At 40.8% G+C, this 22,346-nt stretch overlaps 2 protein-coding genes across 3 annotated transcripts in view; one reads left to right on the forward strand and one right to left on the reverse strand.

The window, feature by feature from the left end:
- Positions 1–3,934: 3,934 nt before the first annotated feature.
- On the forward strand, positions 3,935–5,182 carry LOC131695499 (calmodulin-like). Its single transcript, XM_058984041.1, has 4 exons — positions 3,935–4,093; positions 4,157–4,187; positions 4,264–4,577; positions 4,660–5,182. Exons 1-4 carry the CDS (start codon positions 4,091–4,093, stop codon positions 4,759–4,761), a joined length of 450 nt encoding a protein of 149 aa, XP_058840024.1. The 5' UTR covers positions 3,935–4,090; the 3' UTR covers positions 4,762–5,182.
- Positions 5,183–5,248: 66 nt separating this feature from the next.
- The window catches only part of LOC131695498 (uncharacterized), a 49,170-nt gene continuing 32,072 nt past the window's right edge, over positions 5,249–22,346 (reverse strand). Inside the window, exons 3-6 of one of the 2 annotated variants that reach the window (XM_058984039.1) lie at positions 18,948–19,230; positions 18,570–18,663; positions 18,086–18,204; positions 5,249–11,327 (exon numbers count right to left, since the gene is read on the reverse strand). In XM_058984039.1, coding sequence (XP_058840022.1) covers positions 11,176–11,327; positions 18,086–18,204; positions 18,570–18,663; positions 18,948–19,083 — 501 coding nt within the window. In that variant the 5' untranslated portion in view covers positions 19,084–19,230 and the 3' untranslated portion in view covers positions 5,249–11,175. The remainder of the gene's footprint in view (positions 11,328–18,085; positions 18,205–18,569; positions 18,664–18,947; positions 19,231–22,346) is intronic. The other variant, XM_058984040.1, reaches the window with a different exon arrangement.

The raw sequence follows: 22,346 nt of genomic DNA on the forward strand, positions 1-22,346 counted from the left end.
ATCTCTGGGCAGTCAATATTACAACACAACATATCGAATATAAACATTCTTTGCAAGAATGTGCAGCGGAGCTCTATCGTCGGTAACTCAAGCAGCATGTATCTATTGTTATAAAGTGTTAGATGAGCAAGGTTTTACGGCAAATTTCTAGAGTTTATTTGGACGTTGTGATGAGGAGCCCACACTTGCACAGAATACGTCAAAATGCTTCGCACCGAAGGTTGCTTTGGACATGACATATACTCGCCGAATGCACTATTCCGGGCAGTTTCGTATTGAAGTTCGATTTGGCGAAGAACAGCTTTGTTTTCTCCGGTCCTGTGACAGAAGTATCGCTTGCGTTGTTGTCGCAGAATGTTGCGTAGACGACGAAGCTCGGAATTCCACCACGGATACCTGTAGTCTGTCTTTCTATCGACACGTTTTTCAGCGACTATGAGGCGGAGTATCTCATGTACAGTTCCGTAGAACACCGCGACAGCATAATCCAGATCGTTTGCACTTAACAGATCGAACCAGTGAACAGCATCGAAGGCCGCAGATACTTCATCAAAATTGCAGCGATTGAAGTTAAAATTGAGACCGTCGACGGATTCGGCAAGTGTTTTCAAACCTTAGCACAAAGGGTTTATGGCGAGCGTCTACTTTGAGTATGGAGATCGAAGGCTCGAGAAGTTCGACTACATCGGTGTAGTTCACGAATGCCAGATCGAGCGTCCGTCCATTTGCGTTAGTGAGTTGATTTGACACAGTCCCCCAGCTACTATCGTTTCCGTAATCTGTTGTGGTATTTTCGGACAGGTAGCAATTGAGATCATCGTCGAATATCCATCTGAGATGGGGAAGGTTGTAATCATCTACAATGAGTACACTGTCTGAACTACTAGCTTTATCCAGAATTTGATGAACTGCAGAGGAGTGGGCATTGTAAAGGTCTGGACTGCTGTTAGGTCGCAGATATAAACAACAAATATGCAGAGAGCAATTTAGTAGTAAAATGCGCACAACTTGTTCCAAGCATCAAAATCATGCGTTTTTAGTAGTGCCGGTGAGATTATTTTTTAGTTCAATAAGAACACTGCCCCCGCGACGAAGTTGACTAGAGGAAGAGTTGCGATCGCAACAGTAAGTTGTGTAGTTCGTTGAATGTTCCGAGTTATGCATGTCAGCGCGCAACCAGGTTTCTGTGAGAACAATAACATCATACGCGTCTGTAAGAAATCCTGAGTTTTTGTTCTCATTCCTCGAGCATTTGGATAGTAGACCGTCAAGAAACCGTCGGACTTAGGATTGGAATTGGCGACGTGAATGGGCAGGCGAGGAAAAGTGTCGGTTTGAAACTTGACTTATTTGGAGACACTGGCAGAGCAGGCACTACTTTGCTGCTTTCGGTGTTTCTGCCGTCGGTTGAGGGGTGGGATTCCCAAGCCCCTTGATCGTGTTATCTTCGAACTCGCGGATTCGAGTACCAACGGGCCATATATAAACAGTCATTGATTTGTCTTTTTTATCAATAGGCAATCCAACTTTGAAGGAAACGAACGTTAAAGTGCGAACATCTCTTCTTCTAGAAACCAGCTTGTCTTGACTTGACCATTTCTGTTATCGTATCATCTGGTACTTCCGGCATCACCCCGGACAATTACAACAAAAACTTTGGCTCCCCGTTCTGAGTAGAAGCCACTGCAACCGATGAAGCATCACCTCCATGGAGTACTTGCCACCTCCAACTGATCGAATAATTCTAGGAAAACGATCGTACTGAATATTCATTAGACTGCAGTACTCTCGAATCTTTAACTCTTCATCCGATTTCCGGTTGAGCTGGTAGATCGTCATGTATCGATCGAAGTCATGTACTATCGCCATGTAAACCTTTTTACCGCGCGGTGTGGTATCTTTCATGAGACCCCCAAAATCTGTATGGACCAGGAATACTCGGGAACGATTTCCGACTCAGGCCCACAAATCGCAAGTATCGATTTTCAAACCGATACCCAAGCGTTTGCTGATTATTCGAGAAACTGCTTGCATATCACGATGCCCTAGACTTTGGCGTCATAAATGTTGATAGATTGCCGTGGTGAGGCGACGCCCGTATTACCCTAAGAGAAGAGAAGACAATCGCGTAGCCAATATGATCCAGTCCTAACCTCAATATTGAACCAGCTTCTGATTGGTCGTTTTGCCAGTCAAGAGCGTTCATAATATTTTCAAACGGGATGAAAAAGTGCTGCTGAATTTATTTTGGCTACATTTCATATACATGAACATTTCATGCGAATTGAATAAATACCCTGAATGACGATATAGCTACGTGTATTGTTAAGAGAGACACAAATAAACTTAAAATTCAATGTTTAAATGCAGCTAGTATTGCGAATTCTTGTCTGAGGGTCGATATTTGAGGTACAATTTATTATTTTCAGCAATTGTGAAAATCATGCAAATGGAATCTGGCAACGATGGATGCTTGTTGTCTTTGGAATTACGACAGGGCCTGGTAGATAAAATTAAGAAGAGCAAGAAGCCTATTGTCGTCTCTTCTCTTGGGCATTACCTTTTCCGAAAACTGCTTGAGGTGGTACAACCAGTGCAAGTACAACCCATCTTTATGTTATCTCACTACCACAACTTTCCCTCATCTTAATATTCGACAACCCATCTTCTCGAAAACTACGGTAAAACCCAAATCTGCAACTTTACTCACAGAGAGCAGGTTTCCAGAAAGCGTCAAAACATGGAATACGCTGTCAAGTCTAACGTTGATTCGAGCCAGACACACAGTGGACATTCTTGAACTGTCCACATCCGGCAGCATTGATGCGTCGTTCATCATGTAGGCGGTAATACCAGCATCTAGCTACCACAAAACACTTCCAGTTATCAAACAGAGCTCCTTAAATAACGCTATATAAAGCAATGTGTGCTTTCTCCATCGTTTCCTTTATCAGTCGATATTGAACCAATTTCCGGCTGTTCCGCCGAAAGTGCCCCTTCTTTTTGCAGTAATAACCAATCATTTTCTGCTTTACTTTTGGCATTTCATTTACTTTTAGTCTTCCAGATCCAGTCACAAAAGCCTTTTTACCAGATGAAGTGTACTAAACACGACGGTGTCCGTCATCCAGATGGTTGTCCATTACAAAATCCAACGTGGACTCCGCCCCAGATACCTCTGAAAATCCGCGCACATATTAAATTAGTTAATTGAAGTTTATCGTCACTAAAACATACAAATACAGAAAATCCCTTTACGCTTTAAGAGAAATAAAAATATACTTTCGGTAAATAAATCACAATACTCACCGCCTACTGCAGAACGAGAATCGATCTTGCGCATTGTACTCCCAGCCCAGTGGGTGCAACCTGGACAGAGGTTGCTTTATGGGTGCACGCAGAAAAATTTACCAACATTTAACCAAAAAAATGTTATTGAATACAATCAAGACATCTTCATCATTTGAATGAACCGGTTTTTGGTTAACTGTTAACTAGCCCCCTGAAAACTGATTTTGAGCGAAAACCAATTTTCATCTAGTGAAGAAATTGGTCGTTATTGTTTATGTTTATTATTATTATTTTACTACTATTGAAAATGGGGATGGTGAACTCAATAACTGAAATATTAGTCTCTAGAGTAAACATTTTATTGGTTTAAGGTTGAACAGAGAAAGCACAAAAATCGAAAACGAAAAAAGCAGTTTTTTCCACACCGTGTGTTTGATCTTCATAAAAATCAATCGGAAGTACTGTAACAACATTCTACATAAGCTGATTGATTTTTATGAAGATCTAACAAACGATGTGGAAAAAAATTGCTTTGATTTTTGCCCATTCTCTGTCTCTCTCTTAATCCAATACATACCTTAAATAACATAAGAGATTTTTCTGCGTGTACGATGGGCGGGTGGGTGCAGTACGATGTTGAAAATTTTCTATACACAAAGTGGGACGTCTGTTCAACATCGAACTGTTCATGTGCAGTGAAGCAACAAGTGGTTCATCCGAATATTTTTAAACACCGTAGACCACTTGTGCAATTTGGTTTTGTTGCAATATTTCCTGCAAAAGTGGTTCCTACTGAAAAATGGTAAGTCGGCGAACGATTCCTAATGCAGCATTCAAACATTACCAGCTGACTTTATCATTTTAGGCCCGCTACTTCAAAGAACAAGACATCGATGGTACGTGTACACTTTCTAATGGTGTCACGCTTCTAGAGCTGCATGAATATTAACCATTTTCACTCGATAATTCCAGAATTCCGTGAGTGTTTCTATCTGTTCGCTCGAAGTGGTCACATCACTACGCTGGATGAGTTGACGGTAATCATGCGGTCGCTCGGATTGTCCCCAACGATCCAGGAGCTGACAGCGTACTTAAAGAAAAAGAATGGCCGCATGAGTTTCGCCGACTTTCTGGAGGTGATGTATCAGCATTCGCGCGTTGAAAATCTTCCGGATGAGGTAATAGAAGCGTTCCGAGCTGGTGATAAAAGCGGCCGGGGTACAATTCCGGCTCGGCAGCTGCGCCATCTACTGCAGAACTGGGGCGAAGGGTTGTCCTTTCGAGAGGTGAGTGATTCATTCACCCTTGTGGTTGTTATCTTATCTCTGGGGTTCGTGTTTACAATGGTTGAACTGAATTCCATTACAGGTGGATAACATCTTCAGGGAGGCCAATGTTTCCAGCAATGGACACGTACGATATGCCGATTTTGTACGCATCGCCTGTGCCCCCGTACCGGATTACTACTAGGCCATATGCAGTGGCATGTGGGTGACAGGTTCATATTTACTTCCGTACTTGATTTTAAATTAATCAGATCGCACACGAAGCGCAGACAGTGTCAGAAACAGAGTTTGATCTGTTTATCTACCTACCTACACGATTTCGCCATGTCTTCATCAGGGACTTTACAAACAAAAAATGCATCCACTCCACAAATGTGTTTGAGCGTATTTTTTATGCCGGGTCCGAGAGTGTTGTTGCGGCATTGCAGCACATGCATGGTGTACCTTTTATTTACTGTTCTCGCAACAAATAACAGACAAGTCTGCTTGTATTGTTTTTTTTTTACCGTATTGATACAACCCTATTGCCGCATATGTTCAGTATTCGATAGCTCTCAGCTTGTGCATTTTATTTTATTTTGGCAATAAAAACTGACTTTAATTTAGTTTTTTTTTTCTTAAGGGGTTGTGTCATCAAAGACCGACCAAGGAAAGAAACTCCTCACAATCTATAAATTGGAAACACGTGTCTTTACTTTCATTTGTGCTAAGCGGTTTTGTTTTTTTTTATATGTATAAGATTGATGTCAACTTCATTCGCATCGTGTTCTCTTTCGCACTCACCTAGTTTGAATTTCACTTCTCAACCTTACTGATATATTATTCGATTATTCTGTGGTATCTAGTTCGACTGATAATATGTTTCCTCTTTCCTAGCTCATCAAAAACCATTCAACTGTATTATATGAAATTAACAAACAACTTTAAACTAACAGACAGACAACGGTCGTCTTTACACGCCGCAATTCAAAGATAGAAAACTTTGGAACGAAACTTTTTATGTGAATTTTTATTTGCCGCTGTTATTTAAATTTAATTTACTCGAGCGCTGCGGATTAAAAAAATGCATTTGTTATCATTATAGGGTCATTCGGTAGGAGACACACGAAACTGAATAGTGAAGCAGAATAGAGTGAGTTAAAAGTGGGGCATTGGATTTTTTGAAACCTGTCAGAATTTAAAACTATCAAAGTTATTCCACTTTAACATACTCATAATCAGGTTAGTTAATCTCACATATAAAATATATTATTTTCTTTGTTATGAAAAAGGTTGCATTTTGACGTCTATATTTTCCTGACGCTGGGTTGCAAATGCGCTATTTGAAAAATAGGTATCCAACAACATATGGATGTAGAAATTTAACATAGGAAGGCATGCCCGTTTAGAATGGGCTGGAAATGTAGCTCGAATGCCGGAAGAGAGACCAGCTAAACTTATGTTCACTAGAGAACCTAGAAAAGGTCATCGACTTCGGAGAAGACCCCGCACTCGTTGGCTCTGCCCAATCGAGGAACATGGTCGGGCGACTGGCGGCACAAGATCACAGTACATTTGATCATAACTCGACCAGCTGGAATAATGTAAATCCTATTGACCGTAGAGGTCTTGAGGTGTGGACGAACATATTTGTTTTCGATCTAAGATAAGTTTGAGAATAGAAAACGAGATAAGAACTTGATAGCTGGAGCTCATGGATCCTGAGTTTAATTATAACTGATATCGACCACACATCATTTTCAGCAGCACAATGAATAATCTAATTTTAAAGTAGTCTACCAACTCATAACTATCAATATTGTACGGTCCTAATTCACAATGCCTAAAAATATCGAGACACTCCTTCGCATGTCAGACTCTGGTCCGTTCATTTTTAAAATGCGAACGTTCTCAATTAGTCAATCATTTGATTTTAAATAAACCGCTAAATCTAGGGGTGGAGGTGGACACCTACCAACATAAAACATCGGTTGCTAAACTATTCGAATACCCTTCGCATAATTGTTAAATTTTAAACCTTATACTTATCTACAATAGGAAATGCTTTTATCGAAATCTTATCCGCATACACATTCTATTCTACGCTGCGAAATTTCAATTACAGTGACTCAAATTAGAATTCGCAAAATCATAACCTCAAGTTGAGAGAGTTTTAAAATCCGCATGATTCGATAATCGTATTATGTTAGCGGTAGATGCCGTTTCGAAAAGTCACACTAGAGACTCTACCAGGCATTTTCACAAGAGTGAACAGCAAGGTATATATTCAGGTTTTTAGCATAAACTACATTACGCCGAACACCACATGTATTCGTTCTGTATCCTTGAGGAACAACATGTACAGAAATGTTCCCCTACTGCTTCCTTGTGCAACTCCCGATTTGTAACTAAGCTGAGAAGAAACGCAAAGCCCTAGCTACTGTTTTGCTTGACAAATAAATTTCCAGTCAATTATTAGTCATTTTTATTTTTTTAATGGTATATTCGCCCGAAGCCCACCTTTAAATAGGAATCGTTTTCATTTAATTGATTTTGGCAAATTCTTCGTTCCGCGATAAGCAGATTCCCACAAGTGTAAATCCCTCAAGGTAAATCAGAGAACAACTAGCACAAGTCCAAGTACAAGTGTTGATTCAACATGGAAGGACAGCCTCAGAACCGCCGTAACGCTCATGGGAAGCCAGGTGCGCGGTCATAGGTGTGACCATAAAGCACTGCACACACTGACAAGGGCAACCTACCGTCGTACAGTTAGTGCACATAGATTGCAGAAATATGTTGTTGAGACAGCCCGATTGCACACTGATACATAATAATAACAATTATTATTGTTTTTACAATACAATAACACTAATATGTTAACTTTTTTTTGCGAAAGTCAAGTTTTTGGCTTCAAAGTGCTACGAAAAACTAAAAATCGAAAAAAAAATAAAAAGCTTCTGTCGTCACGCAAAATTTGAAAACGATTGATGTAGTAGATATTGAGTTATGATGTGCATCGGAAAACAAGTTTTCGAAGAGGCGCCTCCGGAGATTTAATGTCTATCGCTATATTTCTGGTATTTTGTAAAAGGGAATGAGGGTTTGAGGAAATATTGTTCAGTTGGGGCATTATTATATGGAAAATGGATATTGAAACTCTCTGTGTCGCCACAAACGATTTCTTTACCGAATTACCCTTTCTCCGCCCTCAAGCAGATAGCACAAATCTGCATATAAATCCCCCAACATTTGCACTATCTGGCAGAGAAGTGGCGTTAGATGTAACTCGCTGCTCTGACGGTACTATGCATGGGTCGTACCCAACGAACTCGAGTCATCGCCATCTGATCATAAGTACATCGTCTTTGATCATTTAAACGACTAGATATAGCACCCTCGTGCAGTTCTGCTGTGTAATATTTCAATTTTGAATAAATGGTAGTTCCAAATTTGATTTAATTGTGTGGACTTTGCTAGAATGTAAATTCCCACTCTTTTGGTCAAACCATTTATCCGTGCAGATTCTTTCCGCTTCCTTTTTGGATTTTCGGTGAATCGTAAAATAGTTACTTCTTCCACCATCAGTAAATACAGACAGTTACGAGAAACGTGCCACTTCTAATACATTAAAAATAAGTAAAATTTTTGATAAAATCAATGTGAAAAAAGCACAATCGCAGAGGTGGACTCTCGAACAATGCTTCGGCTCATTGTATAGAATCTTCCAAAAAGTCACGGTGAAAGTTTTCAAATCTAAACCGGTTTATGCCGAATTTGAATAACAGTATCTTTTTGGCGGTGTTGTCGTTCTGTTATCGCAATATCCTCTCGGGGGTCTTGATATATCCTTTCATCGAGAAGTGTATTTTATTCCCTTGGAAGTGAAGAATACTTCCGTATTGTCTATGGTCTCTGTGTCGTTATTTTGATTATCCCTAACCTTACCATTTCCCCAATCCTTCCCATCAGGAAAATCATGAAAAGATAAATCACGGCAAGTCACAAATCTCCAATTAACATGGGGAACGTGCGATTTGAGCCAGTCGCCACTGATTCCTGACTGATAACATATTTCTGTTGTCATAACATTTTCTCAAGTAAAAAAAGAAATAACAGGCCTTAAATTACTAATTAGTTTTCAAAGGTGTTCGAATATGCATTTTAACACCAAGTTGTCATTTTTATGTGTAGTGTACGGAAACTTGCAAACTTTAAATTACAAATGCTGAAAAATTACAAATGGTAATTCCACTGTCTTATTTACCAAACAATACCTATATTCAATGACGCAAGTAGGCGTGTAACAATATTAAATAAATACACCAGAGGTGCACGAATTCAAATTTGAGTCACTGCACGTACAAGTTAAAAGTTTCGTATTGTTTAAAATTCGCAATATTTGTTTACAGTTCATCTGAGGCCTCTGAAGCGGGAGATTTAGTATTTTATTTCTATTATAAAACCTGTCGCACAGATGTATGTTATTCATAGTGAAAAAAGCACTTTTCCTGATTTTCTTTTTTCGTAATTATTTACTGTTCGATTAGAGTTGTAATCAAATCGCAAGTGAGGTACTTTACCGGGACATCGAAATGATTAAGGGTCAAACAGAATGCTTCCTTAAGGACGATTCAGACGAGACACCAGTTTCCGTCAACGTCAACGGAACGTCACCGTTCCGTCAGGATAAGTTTACTACTTTTCTCTTGTACCCGTTCACATGTGCCGTGCGTCAAAACGTTCCGTGCCGTTGATGTTGTGTGTGACGGAACGGTGACGTTCCGTTGACGTTGACAGAAGTTGATGTATCGTCCTTTACTGACGCAGCGTCAGATCCAATTTGAAAAGTTTCAAATTCAATATCATGACAACATTGCCTTGCTCGTTACAGGCAGCAATCCATGGCAGGGTTGCCACATTGGAATCTGTATTTTTTCGTGAAAAAATCTGGAAATCTGTATGGCGAGAGAAAAATTCTGAATCGAAAATCTGTATTCAAAAATTAACTAGAAGGTTCCCAAAAAACAATATTTTGACAGTAAAAAATTATTTGTGATAACCGATCACAAATAAAACAATCAGATTGATTTTTTTTTATCTGGAGAACAAATGAATTCTAAATTTGGCGTTTTTATTGCATGACTAGTTTACAGTTCGGGAAATCGGTCACAGGATTTGTGTCAGGATTTGATCAGGGAAAATTTTCCGTCGAGATCTCTCCAAACTGTCAAAACAAAAGTTCTGCTTCTTCTAAAAAGCACCAACAGTATCAAAATAGCACATTTTAAACCTCATAAAAATACAATTTTCCCCGTCAGAAACAATTTGTGTTGAATTGCTCCCGGCCGAATTTCTGTGTAGAGTTTTAAAATCTCCTGGTGTTTCCTGCGGTTGGGTTTACACTTCATGAAAACTGTCATTTTTGTGTAGTCACGGGATTTAAAAACCCAAGCTCCATTTAAAAAACACAGGAACCCAAATCCCATTACACGTTTTCCAAACTGTAAACTAGCCTTTAGCGGTTAACTGCATAGGATGCTTTTTAAGCGTTATATGAAATTCTGATAGGCTGGGTTCCACTAACCTACACCGAAAATCTGTAAAATCTGTATTTTAGCGAAAAATCTGTAATCTGTATATACAGAATCTTGGTTGTAAATTATCTTGAAAAATCTATAAAATACAGAATAATCTGTATATGTGGTAACCCTGATCCATGGTTTAGCAAACTTTTGAAACGGCGTTAACGGACTTTTGATGCGTCAGTGACGGAGCATTCTTTTTCCCTTGAGCAACGTGTATTTGGTACGGTGGAAAATCCGAACATCCACGAGAGAGAGAATTAAATTCTACCTTCAACGTACCGACACACGTTGAAAATAACCCCGGAAGCGCATTCAAATAATCGCACCTACATCAACTTCCGGGATCGGCGCTGTCACTTGCGATTTTATTACTGGTTGCTACGGCAACCGCTTTATTGTTTCTAAAAAGGGTCATGAAAAAGGGGAAACGATGGTGGGTTATTTACTGGACTACAAAAGGTCTGATAAATGTGTAAGAGTCGATGTGGGTGTTTTGTTTTTGAATTCGGGAAAGTGCATTTTGCTAGTTAGCCACACGTGTGCGTGTGTTAGTGGTTTGTTTCATTTGCTTTCAGTGGGAAGTGTAAAAGCGGTTCGTTTGTCAATTGATATATCCTACGTTCCTATATGATGATAATTTATTCTCTTTGCCATTTGTTCGCTTCTTTTGTGTGCGAAATCGCAATTTTTCAATCGATTAATTTTTAAAATAACTACCAAATTACCCTACGTGATGATCCAAGTGATTAATCTTAATTGGTTTCAGTTTTGTTAATTTCGTTTTTTTGCTCTTTCTGTATTCTCTATAAATGTATTAAAGCTTTTTAATTTCACATTGAGTTTATGTTTCAATCTTTTTGCGTTTGCACCTAACTTGAGAATGGTGTCTTTTCGAGCCATAAAAACATGATCCACTAGACGATTTTCTAACCGATTCGAACTTACCTGCTAGTTCCTTCTTTTTAAACAAAAATTTAGCCAAAATGGGAAAAGATGAAACATTCTTTACTGGACTACACCACCCAAACGATTCAGGGCGTTTTGTTTTTCTGTGCCCGCGAGCGCTTTTTGAAGCCTCCCATGTGTTTCAGCAGTTGCGAGTTTTCGTCGTCGTTATCCGACGACCGGTGCTGCCACAGCCGAAGCCTCCGTGGTATGTACAGCAGTCCGACCAGGGTCATTGCTTTAGGAAAGAAGATGAAAAATTAATGAAAAAACGGGATTCAATATTTAGAGTATTTTAATAACAGAACAGAAATGTTAGTACATTGTAGGAATTAGGGCCGATTTCTTCACCCTCACTTAACTTTTAAACCAGGTTCACCAGTACGTTTAAACCTGGCTTAAGCGCTAAGCGAGAGGGAAGAAATCGGCCCTTACAGGTCCGATTTGTAGATTTCAGATATGAGTTATTGAATTTTATTTTACGATTCACGCAGCAATCAAAATTGCGACAACAAAAAAAAAACAATCGGTTGGGCCGATCATCGGAGTTTTACTCCCGCGGTTAGCCATTCGGCGAACACAATTCCTTCATTACTGCACTTATACTCGATTATACGAGCCAGCTGGCACTATAATTGCGAAGGGCAGCAAAGTGCAATGGAAATGTGCATCGTCCCTTCTCGGAAGCGTGTGGGAGACGGTTGAAAATTTATAATTCACATTTCTCATTTCGGTGTGGAAGTGGAAGTTGGAACAATTCCATGGATTCCCACAGGTTTTTTTTTCTAGCTCCGGGTCGTTACTCACTTATATGGCTTCATGAAGCGAGCATTCCTTGAATATCATAACTCTGCATAATGTGAAACATTAAAATTGGATCACAATTTTATTTCTAGGTATGCCTACATAAAAAGCCAGATTTTTGTGATTTAAAATTATTTTTTCTTTTCAGTTTTTAAAGTCAAATTTTTGTTCTGAACAGGATCACTGTGTGTTTCTCCTACCTATCTGCCGTTGTCAACAAATGTAAGTTTTAGTCAGTTTGGAAAAGTTTTCTACGAGGTAAACAAACGGTGAACGAATAGATGCCCATTCAAACTATAAACCTACTGTTCATATCAGCACGTAGTTTTTGCTCATGGTGGGTCTGATATTGAACATTGAAAACTTTGATTTTTCCCAGGTTGAAATCTCTTCCGGCTTTCATTCAATCAGCTCACGGATAAGCCTATCTAGCATCCAAAGAAACTGATTTATAGTTCATCTAGGGGCTGTGTAGCAACTACAAATAAAGATCCCATTCATTTTCTCAATCACGACACTCAGTTTAAAACCACTTCCTGTATGAGATATTATCCCACAACGTGTATTGCAGCCATTCTTGCTTTCACCGCCGCCAAGTTTCTGTTTTGGATAAGGACTCGACACGGCTTTCCAATGGTTACAACGTCGCACCTAATTCCTGTTGTCGATTGCTACAACAGTTGCTACGCAGTGTCGAAAATGTTGACAACTTTTTGGGTCAACTCCATGACTTCTGACTCTCGTAGATCAAAGTTGGCCTTGATAAAAACTAGTTGGTCCTTTTCCAACTGTCGTGTTTTTGCCGAAAAAAATATTGTTGCAATAAAAATATAATTCAGTGGTAAAGTGAAAATAAAATAAGCTGTTGTCCGCGCCTTGGTTGCAGCAGTAGGTTCTGTCTTCACAGCAAATATCCAACCAACAATGAATACATCGACATTACCGGTCTGAGAAATCGAACGAATGCCACCGGATCATTTCTATTCCCGCTGAAAAGGAAAAGGCGCTGAACTATTTCGTAAGGAACACAAAATTCATTGATTTCAGCGATCACACAGTTCTTCATGCTATTTTATGTTCGGCTCGATGAAACAGCTGAGGCCAGGTAAGCCTGCAATCATTGTACCCCTCAAGCGCCCACGGGTTTCAAGATTGACTGACGCTGGATCATGGGTGTTCTTTGTTTTTGTCAGAAACGAACAAAGTCCTTGATGTATTCCTTAGAACAAGCATGGGGTCTACATGAAATAACTGGCACCGGCTTTCGTAACTGTGCAGACGAATAGAATCTCTCCACGACAAATCCTGAAGATGCACCATTGGAGATGCTTTGATAGCTGTAGGTATAGGAGACGTGTTATTTAAACCAAAATTGCGTGTCTAATATCACTCCTAGATCCTTCACATGACTAGCGCGTTCTATTTCTGTATCTAATAGACGGTTGTTAAAACCTTTCTCGTGAGAATGATATCATCAAACACTTCTTCGGATTTACACACATGCGGTTTGTTCTACACCAATCAGCGAGGGTTTCAAATTGTTGTTGGAGTAACCTATAATCTTCAGTCAGATCAGAAGAAACATTTTGAGACCACCTACGAACTAGATGGACGTCGTTAAAGTAAAGCGGAAACATAAGCGGTCTCAAGTGACTTCCCTGGGTTACTCCTAACGTAAATGTGAATGCCTGATAATCTCCAATGACCACCACTCTTTTTTGATTTATAAGGTAGGATCAAAACAACTGCAACAAACTACCGTTGATTCAAAATCTCCTCATTCTAGCGATTGTTAAATCATGGTTCACTTTATCAAAAACGTAAATAACATCGGTCTGAGCGTGACGTTTTATACTCTCTTTTATGTAGAATGTAAGCATAGTAGGTGAGTCGCTGTCGAACGCCTAGATGTGAAGCTATGTTGATCGTCACTTAGGTACTGCCTGAAGTGACTCTGTAGAAATTCCATAACCACCAGATCGAACAACTTGGAGACAGCACTCAATGAAGTAATTCCATGGTATTTATTGACGTTTCACTTATTTCCCTTTCTAGGCACTAGGAACATGTTCGCGGACCGGACTTCCAGTAAGATGCAAAAATGCCACTGGCAATAGATGCTGTACAGATGTGAAGAAGCGGAGTCACTAAAACGCAAGTCTTCTCAACAACTCGTGCTTCAATCTGCGACTAACTAATATTAATACAACATCACCTTCAGTGGAATTTCGGCCATTGCTAGGGTTCCGGTCGACTGTGATGGAGATTGCGTCCCTTACCTTATCGTTCAGGCTAGAGCCTTGTTGTCTCTTGCTGTATGCAAAAGCCGTCTCCACTCCACTCGGTCCATTGCTGATTGTCGCCAGCCTCGCAGTCTTCGAAGCATCCGCAGGTTGTCCTCTATCTGGTCGATCCACTGTGCGCCCGTCTTCTTGTTCCTGTAGGGTCGTCCTCAAGAACCATCTTGACCGGGTCGTCGTCCGACATTCTTACAACATGTCCAGCCCACCGCAAACGTCCTATTTTTGTGGTATGCGCGATGGATGGTTCTTCCAGCAGCTGATGTAACTCATGTTTCATTCGCCTGCGCCACGTTCCGTCTTCCATCTGCACGCCACCATAGATGGTACGGAGCGTCCTCCGGAGTCCAAAGTAGGCACGATTTTCCGCCAAGATCCGTCTCTGAATTTCTCTACTGGTATCATTGTCGGCGGTTACCAGTGAGCCCAAATACACGAATTTGTCGACCATCTCGATTTCGTCACCGTCAATCCGAACTCGGGATGGGAGATCCACATTGTCGTCTCTAGAACCTCTTCCTCTCACGTATTTTATCTTCGAAACGTTGATGGCAAGTCCAATCCTGCTGGCTTCAGCCTTCAGTCTGATGTACGTTTCCGACATCGCCTCAAATTTCCGTACCATTATGTCAGTGTCGTCGGCGAAGCCAAGAAGCTGGACGGACTTTCTGAAGATCGTGCCACTCGTGTCTATCCCCGCTCTCCTTATACACCTTCTAACGCACCGTTGAACAGCAGACACGATAGCCCATCACCTTGCCGTAACCCGCTTTGAGATTCAAAGGGACTCGAGAATGTCCCTGATACTCGAACAAAGCACATCACCCGATCCATCGTCGCTTTTACTAATCGTAGGGACAGCGTCCCGGTTACCGGAGATACGGTAAACCGACGGTTGTACTCAACGCAGTTGGACAATTGACGGTGAACTGGAATCGAAGAACACTTTAGAGCAGGAATTTTTTGAAATTAAAGGATACTTGCCACTGTATGAAGTGTGGATGACCCTTTCTCCACTCCCGCACGCAGGACTGGGATGACTAGTGAACACTAGCTGCAATAGATGGAATGTGTGGGGGAGAGCTCGAGGGCTTCCACAATACAAGCGGCGTATTCGATGTAGCATATTGACGAAATATATGCTGTCTTTGCTGGTCAAAATTGCATTCGCGAACTAGCACTCCATTTGCCCAAGTAGACGCTTCGAGTGCAACGACCTACAGTACACTCGGAAGCTCCACTAGGAAGGAAACAATGTTCAGTTTAGTGAGATCCCTTTGGGCGTGTCGTTTATTCCCAGGCACTCTTAGGTCATAGCGACGCTTACCGCAATTGTATGGCTCGGATCGAGGTGGCTCAGATAAACCCGGAACTGTTGCCGCTCATCAGCAACTGTCTTAATTTCCGCTGAATCGCTCAAATACAAACAGCGGTTGTGGTGGCGCGACTGTTAGCGTAATTCACGCGACTTATTTTTAGAGTGGGCAGATCGCTCGGAAATCAGTTGACAAACAGCCCGTTTTGAGCTAAAGGACCAGAATTAGCCGGAAAATGTGTCTCAATGCGGTTCGAGAGATTAGAGATTTGTTGGTGTTGGCGATAGAACCAGAGCAATTCACCCACTTATTGAGACTGCAAACACAATTGTCGCACAGCCTAGTACAGGTTATTAAAACCAGACAACGTTGATCACTCGGGCATTTAATTGCATGATGGACGCCGATAAGCACACAACCACCTGATCGAATGTTGAACCAAACGCCTGGCGAGACAAACTACAGTTGGCGAGCCACGTCTCGGTCAAGGAGTTGACATCATAACTGCAGCCCGCGGTTGCGTGATAGGCGATGTTGTTGGAGGACGGATCAGGTTCAGCAGATAGCGAAGCCATGTTGACGTTTTGAGCGCGTTGGAGGGTCCTTTCATGAATCCCACGAACAGTGTCGGAACGGCTGACGGTCGGGGATCCGAGGCACCCCGAATCAACTGCGTCGCACCTCAGAATATGACGATCGTCGTCGGCGATGGAAACGGTTTATATCTGATCACAAGATGTCGGAGTAACGGAAAATTACTGGAACCGAAGAATACATCAACGCTTGAAGCGATCGTAGCAGATGTATACTTCCCATTTCCCCCCAGATTGGAAGACCCTTTCATCCATCTTACACACAGGACCGGGACGACTGAAGACTGCAATTGCTTGACTGTCAAGGGCTTTCATAGTACCAACTGCGTTGCGTCTCTGTATGCGCTCAGCAGCGACACTCCTTCTTAATGGCAGTGTTGCTTGATACAGTTGCATTGCAAATCGTTGTGGAGTCCTCGGCAGGGTCGTTGGTGGGCCGGGTTGCATTAGCGGAGAGCATACTTCTCCTGAATGCGGAGTAATATCAGTCGGCGGACACCAAATGTTCTGGGTACGGCTATCCTCGAATTTCCTGAACAGCGGCCATGTGTCTGCGTTAAGAGCGGTATCAAGGTACTTTGGGAGAACTCCAACTTTGAAGGATATGATGTTTCGAAGAGTTGACGTCTATGTCTTTTTAACAAGCGGAATAATCTTTGTATCCGCGTTGGAATTTAGTCCTTCTTTGGATAGTTGCTAACACTAACCAAAATTAAACATGTCCAGGGAACAACAACAGTAACCCAACCAAACATTCGATTTTTTTTTTTGGAAACACAAATATTAAAATCGTTCAGTTCACGAAATCGTCATCTTTTGTTCATGAATTTTTGAACGGTTTTTTTCCGTGTGCATTCGAAGGTGAAAATTATAAATTAGTGCGTTCCACCCTAACACAGCATTAGAGTGGTGACAGCTGGCCTAATCGGGCCAAAACAGAACCTTGCCCTTAGTCTAACGTATGAATTGCAAAACTCGTTTCATCGAACATTTTTCCATGTACACATTGGACGTAATTGTTGAAGGTGTGATGAAAGGCTGCGTTTTAAATCCACTACAGCATATTCTTTGCTAAATCATAATCTTTTTCGGAAATTTGTTAGGTTTTTTTATAAGCTGTTTTTAAATTCTATTCTCAAAACTCGCTCATAAAGCAGTTTTTCACGCTTTTTCGTCACCAAAATCTACTTCAAGTGCCGGTTTGGATGCTGGAGTAACCGTTAAGGGTCAAGATTTGAAAAGTTTCAAAACTGTTGCAACGACATTGTCTCACTTGCCTCAGAAACTAATCTATCGTTTGGCAGAGTTGACAAAACAGACGTTTCGTCAGTGACGGAGCATTTTGTTTGACCCTTTCGACCTGTAACCTTCCCAACCGTGCCATCGTACCTTCTGATGATAGGCGTCAGTATCTTAACTGGCTTAATCGATAGATCAGATCTTGAAACTACTTCCGGGAATAAAATAATTTCAATTTATGTCTCTCAAACTCTGGACACAACGGATTTAATTTCCACATAGTCTTAAAAAGTGGTTTTAAGCCTGACATATTTTTGGAAAACCTTAATCCAATATTGCAAGCAAATTTAAAAATTTCAGATGCCGTAAGAATGCTGTTTCTTACAGTTTTCTTTGGTCATGGACAGCGTCACCGACTCACGAAGAGAAACGCGCTGAAAATTAACAATCCTTTCCCCATTGCATTCCCTTTTCGTCCTAGCTCTGAAGTATTTTATAAACCCACTTTCCCTGCCCTATTTTCTCTAGGTAGCTGAAAGCATTGTACCGTACAGGCTGGCAACTGGTAGTTGCTTGTTTGGTGCAAAGATTAAACACTTTCTAAGCACGTCTATGTCTTTGTTCTTGTGTTTGCAATTTCAATTTTTTTTCTAGTTCACCATCAAAGGGTAGGCGCCCGGTCATTAGTCAAATTGTTGACGGAAGCGCTTGGTTGTTAGTGTTATAATAAACATGTGTACTCACAGTTGAGGATGCACGGAAAGATGACGTAAAAGTTGAGCGTCGTCGACCGGAAGTACAGGGCCTCTGTCACGTACAGCATCATAGTGATGGCCAGTGAGCAGCCGCCCATGCTCACAACGCTGTTGAAAGATAACGAAAAATCGACTGATTAAATAACTATAACTCGAACGGCAGTCAGTTGGTAGGGGCGGAAATGAAATGAAAGAAAACGTTCGTGTGAGTAGATTCGACGTAGAATATAAAAAAATCATCAAAACTATAAACGAAATCGGTCGGTTCAATGAGATGGATCGAACTGATAAACGATGGATGGCAGAGAATGAAGCGGGTTCCTTCTGTTTTCGGTTATTGGAAAGAAAATTTCAACGTTTGTTCAATCGATCTCAACGTCGTTTTTCCATTCGTTTCAATTCACAGAAAATTGTGAAACCAATTGGCAAAAGCTACTGATAAGACCACGAAGGTCAGGTTGGGTCATACTTACGGTTTGTAGTGTATATACAGGGTGCAGTGCACCAGGGCGACTGCTTTCAGAATGCAATAAATTCCCAATATCCTCGAAATGGTGTAATCTCCTGCTGGCGGAACCATGAAGAATAAGAGAAAGAAACAGGGGAAATGCGAAAGGTAACGGTTAGAGCTATATGACTCGGAGAAGATAAATATGTCGTGATAATAGTTATTTCTTGGCTTTTTCTTCCTATTCGAAAGCACACTGTTCGAAGCTTCGAGGAAGACAATTGCCAATGAAATAATGTGAAGAAACAATTTTAAAACCAAGTGATTTGCAGAGCACTAGCGACATAAAAAATGCAGTGGCACTCAGGTTTTGTTTCCTGAAAAAAAAGAATCATCAACCTACCTTCGATGAAGTGCGTCTCGGAGTGGTCCCCTAGAAAGCTTCTTCGTTCGATGTAGCACCGCACCGCTGTCCCCAGATCCATAAACGCTACGAAGGCAATCCAGCCTCGAAAGGCGTACAGTAATTTGCGCTCCATCAATAATTCTGCGGTGTGCTATCTTGTGTTTGGTGGCGTATGTGGTTGTCAGTCAATCGTTTCCGTGCGTTCACTACTTTCTTTGGCCTACTTCGATTGTTGCTTTCTTTGTTGACTGTTTTTTTTTTTTTTGTTTTGGCAATTGGTCTGCAAACGACAAGAGAAAGTAAAGTTATTTTAATTTCTAACCAATAATGGATATCAATTAGGTAATATCATATTGTGACACATCGATCCCTCTTTTCGGTGCAGTTGCACAAGATATGCGCAAGGTTACTTTGCTTTCACAAGATTAATGCACAAAACACCACGCGTCTCCACTGAACAGGAATCTGCCGAAAACGCATGGTTACTTACACAACAATGTTATTTACCAGTTCTTAAAAATGGCTACCCTACTAAACTCGACCCAAGGCGCCGATATTGACAGGTCACTTGAAAAAAAACGCCGCTATCTGCGGCAATTTTCAAGCGTCATCATCATTACACCTTATCATTCATCATGTGCCGCAGCAATGAGGAGCAATATTTCAAAGGCAGAAAAACGAACGGGTTCGATGTACCTACACCCGGCAAATTAACTGCCAGGGGGGGTAGAGGTACCCCGTGACAGTACCGCTTTCCGCACCCATCGCATCGGGTTAGGCGCATACTTCAGCACGTTCGGCTGGTAAACAGGACCACATTCAGAGGACATTTTTTTTTCGTTCCGATCATTCAATATTTTCCCAAGAGGTACCTATTATCAATCGTTTTTTTTTTTGTTCGTTGATAATGCGGTGCTCGCGAAAAACCCACATCATTTCCTTTGCCGGGATTGAATCGTTTATTCATGCGGGAAGAAAACAAGTTGTATCGACATTTTAATTTTGTATATGATGTGACAGGGTTGAGCAATTTGGAGATCCGACTAGGCGTCGACAGTGTAAGTCGCCAACATTTTTCATGAAAATTGAAAGGTCGTGAGCGCGGAAAATTATTTTCCATGATTTTTATCCGTAGTGCGTGTTGTGAAAAATTATCCGATCAACTTCTCTCAGGTTAAAAAGAGGCAGTTAGTGTTTTTTATATAATTCGGTTATTTGACACGGTTGAATATGGTAGCTCGTAGCTTTACAGAATCGCGGGTCTTTAACGGAGGTGGTTAGATTTGTAGTGAAATGATCTGCACAAGGGGACTGAATCGGAAATAGGCTATTCATATACATTTGCGTTGTACACAGGTATTTGTGGTGGTGGCTCATCGCAGCATGCTGTGCGTTTGATTGGCTAAGGCGAAAATTGAAGAAGCGCTTTGGAATTCATCACGGTAGTGTAAAACGTAAGCAAGTTTGGGGAACGCTATTCTTTGAATGCACTGGAAGGAAGAGTCAGAACACCCGAATCTTTCAACACGAAACCGGAGCAGAAAGCGGTATCTCTGATTAGGAAGGATAAATCAATACGTCTTTTGGCCAATAAAGCTGGAGCGACCGTCGCAATGAAGACCTATAGAAAGTAGAAAATCGCCAAACCAAGTGCAAAGCAAAAGTAACTTGCTGTAACAAGGGCCCGGGAATTGCATTCGTGATTTTTACAGCGACCGGATGTTTTGTTGGACAACGAGAACTATGTAAAATAAGATTCAAAATCCTTCCAGGACCACAATAACATATTGCCGTCATAGGGAAGTATGTAAGCGATGTGGAGAGGTCGATTCAAGTGGAAAAATTTGGTCGAGAAGTGCTAGTATGGCAAGCAATATGTTCCTGCAGTTTTGGAATCAAGCATTTTTTTACACTATATAAAATATGTATACGGAAATCATTCGATCTGAGAGTCATCAGATGAGTGTGCTATTTTATATGAGAAGCATGGTACCCTTCCACTGTTTTGGCCATATTTAGCGTCGGCGCACTACCCCAAAAAAACTCTCACTTGGCTCACGGAAATGGTATAGAAAAAGACATCAATCCACCAAATTGCTCTCAACTTCGGCCCAACGAACGTTACTGGGTGATTGTGAAAAGTGGCTTCAAAAAGACTGGTAAAGCAGCTGGGAATATGCAGGAGTTCAAACACATTTGGGTTAAAGGACTCCAAAAGTCGCGAAGAAATAATAATTTCATCAGGTCTTCACAATGGTCAAGTTCAATTTCGTAGAATAAATGATCAAACTTTATTTTTTATATTTATATTGTGCTTTATATTGTAGAATCAGGCCGCTCGCAATTTTACCAAAAAACACCATTAGAAATGTTTAGGAAATGCTTGTATGGCTATACCGCAGGAACGCGGTATACGATCATGTCATCGTACTTCAATTTTATCGTCATTTGTATACCCGGGGATCTTGATTCTTACGTCACACTCAACTACGCGTCTCAGGTTGTTTTGCAGAATGAATATTTTTACTTTGGTCAATTAATTGAACATTATCATTACTTGATTAGTTATGAAATTTGTGTTTTGATTTCGTCCCAAAAGAATCCAACACTAACTAGCTACAATTGAGCCTTCCCTAAACCTAAGCGATAGATTGTAAACGCACTCACACACATGTGACAGCATTGAGTTATTGTGGAAGGTGCGGAAATTTTGGTAATAAGATTCCATGAGTTGCGATCCGATGGTGTCGACTTATTTTTAAAAAATCCCCGGATTTTCCAGGCTGTGCGCTAAATTACCAGTGTTTTTAAACAAACAAAACAAAACTTTTTTCTCGTTATTCATTGATCAGATTTTTTTGCAAAATTGCTTCATTTTTTAGTGAAAACATCATCTCTTTCAATAAATCAAGTTTTGTAATGTTCTTTAATTTAATTTTAATTTAGCATTTCTTGGCAAAGCGAAGTCCTGGCGTCATAATTCCTTTGTAAAATTGTGCTTCTTTGATTAACATACAATTTAAACACTCGGTATGCCATTATGAAACGAAAGATGGCAGATAGAATGTGATGATTATAAATCAGTAATTAACGAAGAGCACCGTGCTTGGCCATGGAAAACTTCATAATATTTGCCAATATTACAATGATTGACTTCTGCACGTCTGCAAAATAGGCCTAATAACACAAGTCTGCAAACAAGTGATGAAAATTCACACACAATGTTTCAGTAATCGAAGATTTGTTGGTGAGGTTTCTGGAGCCAAAAACGAACATTCGAGCTCAATGTAGTGGTTGTTGATTTCAAATATTGCCGTATCCGTCCTTCTGTTTTCGAGGTGAATGTGAAAATTAGAGTGGCGCAAAAACAAAATTCGTCCGATAATGCCCTAACCA

This window comes from Topomyia yanbarensis, unplaced genomic scaffold (genome assembly GCF_030247195.1).
Source record: "Topomyia yanbarensis strain Yona2022 unplaced genomic scaffold, ASM3024719v1 HiC_scaffold_4, whole genome shotgun sequence".
In the NCBI taxonomy this organism is placed as follows: Eukaryota; Metazoa; Arthropoda; class Insecta; order Diptera; family Culicidae; genus Topomyia; species Topomyia yanbarensis.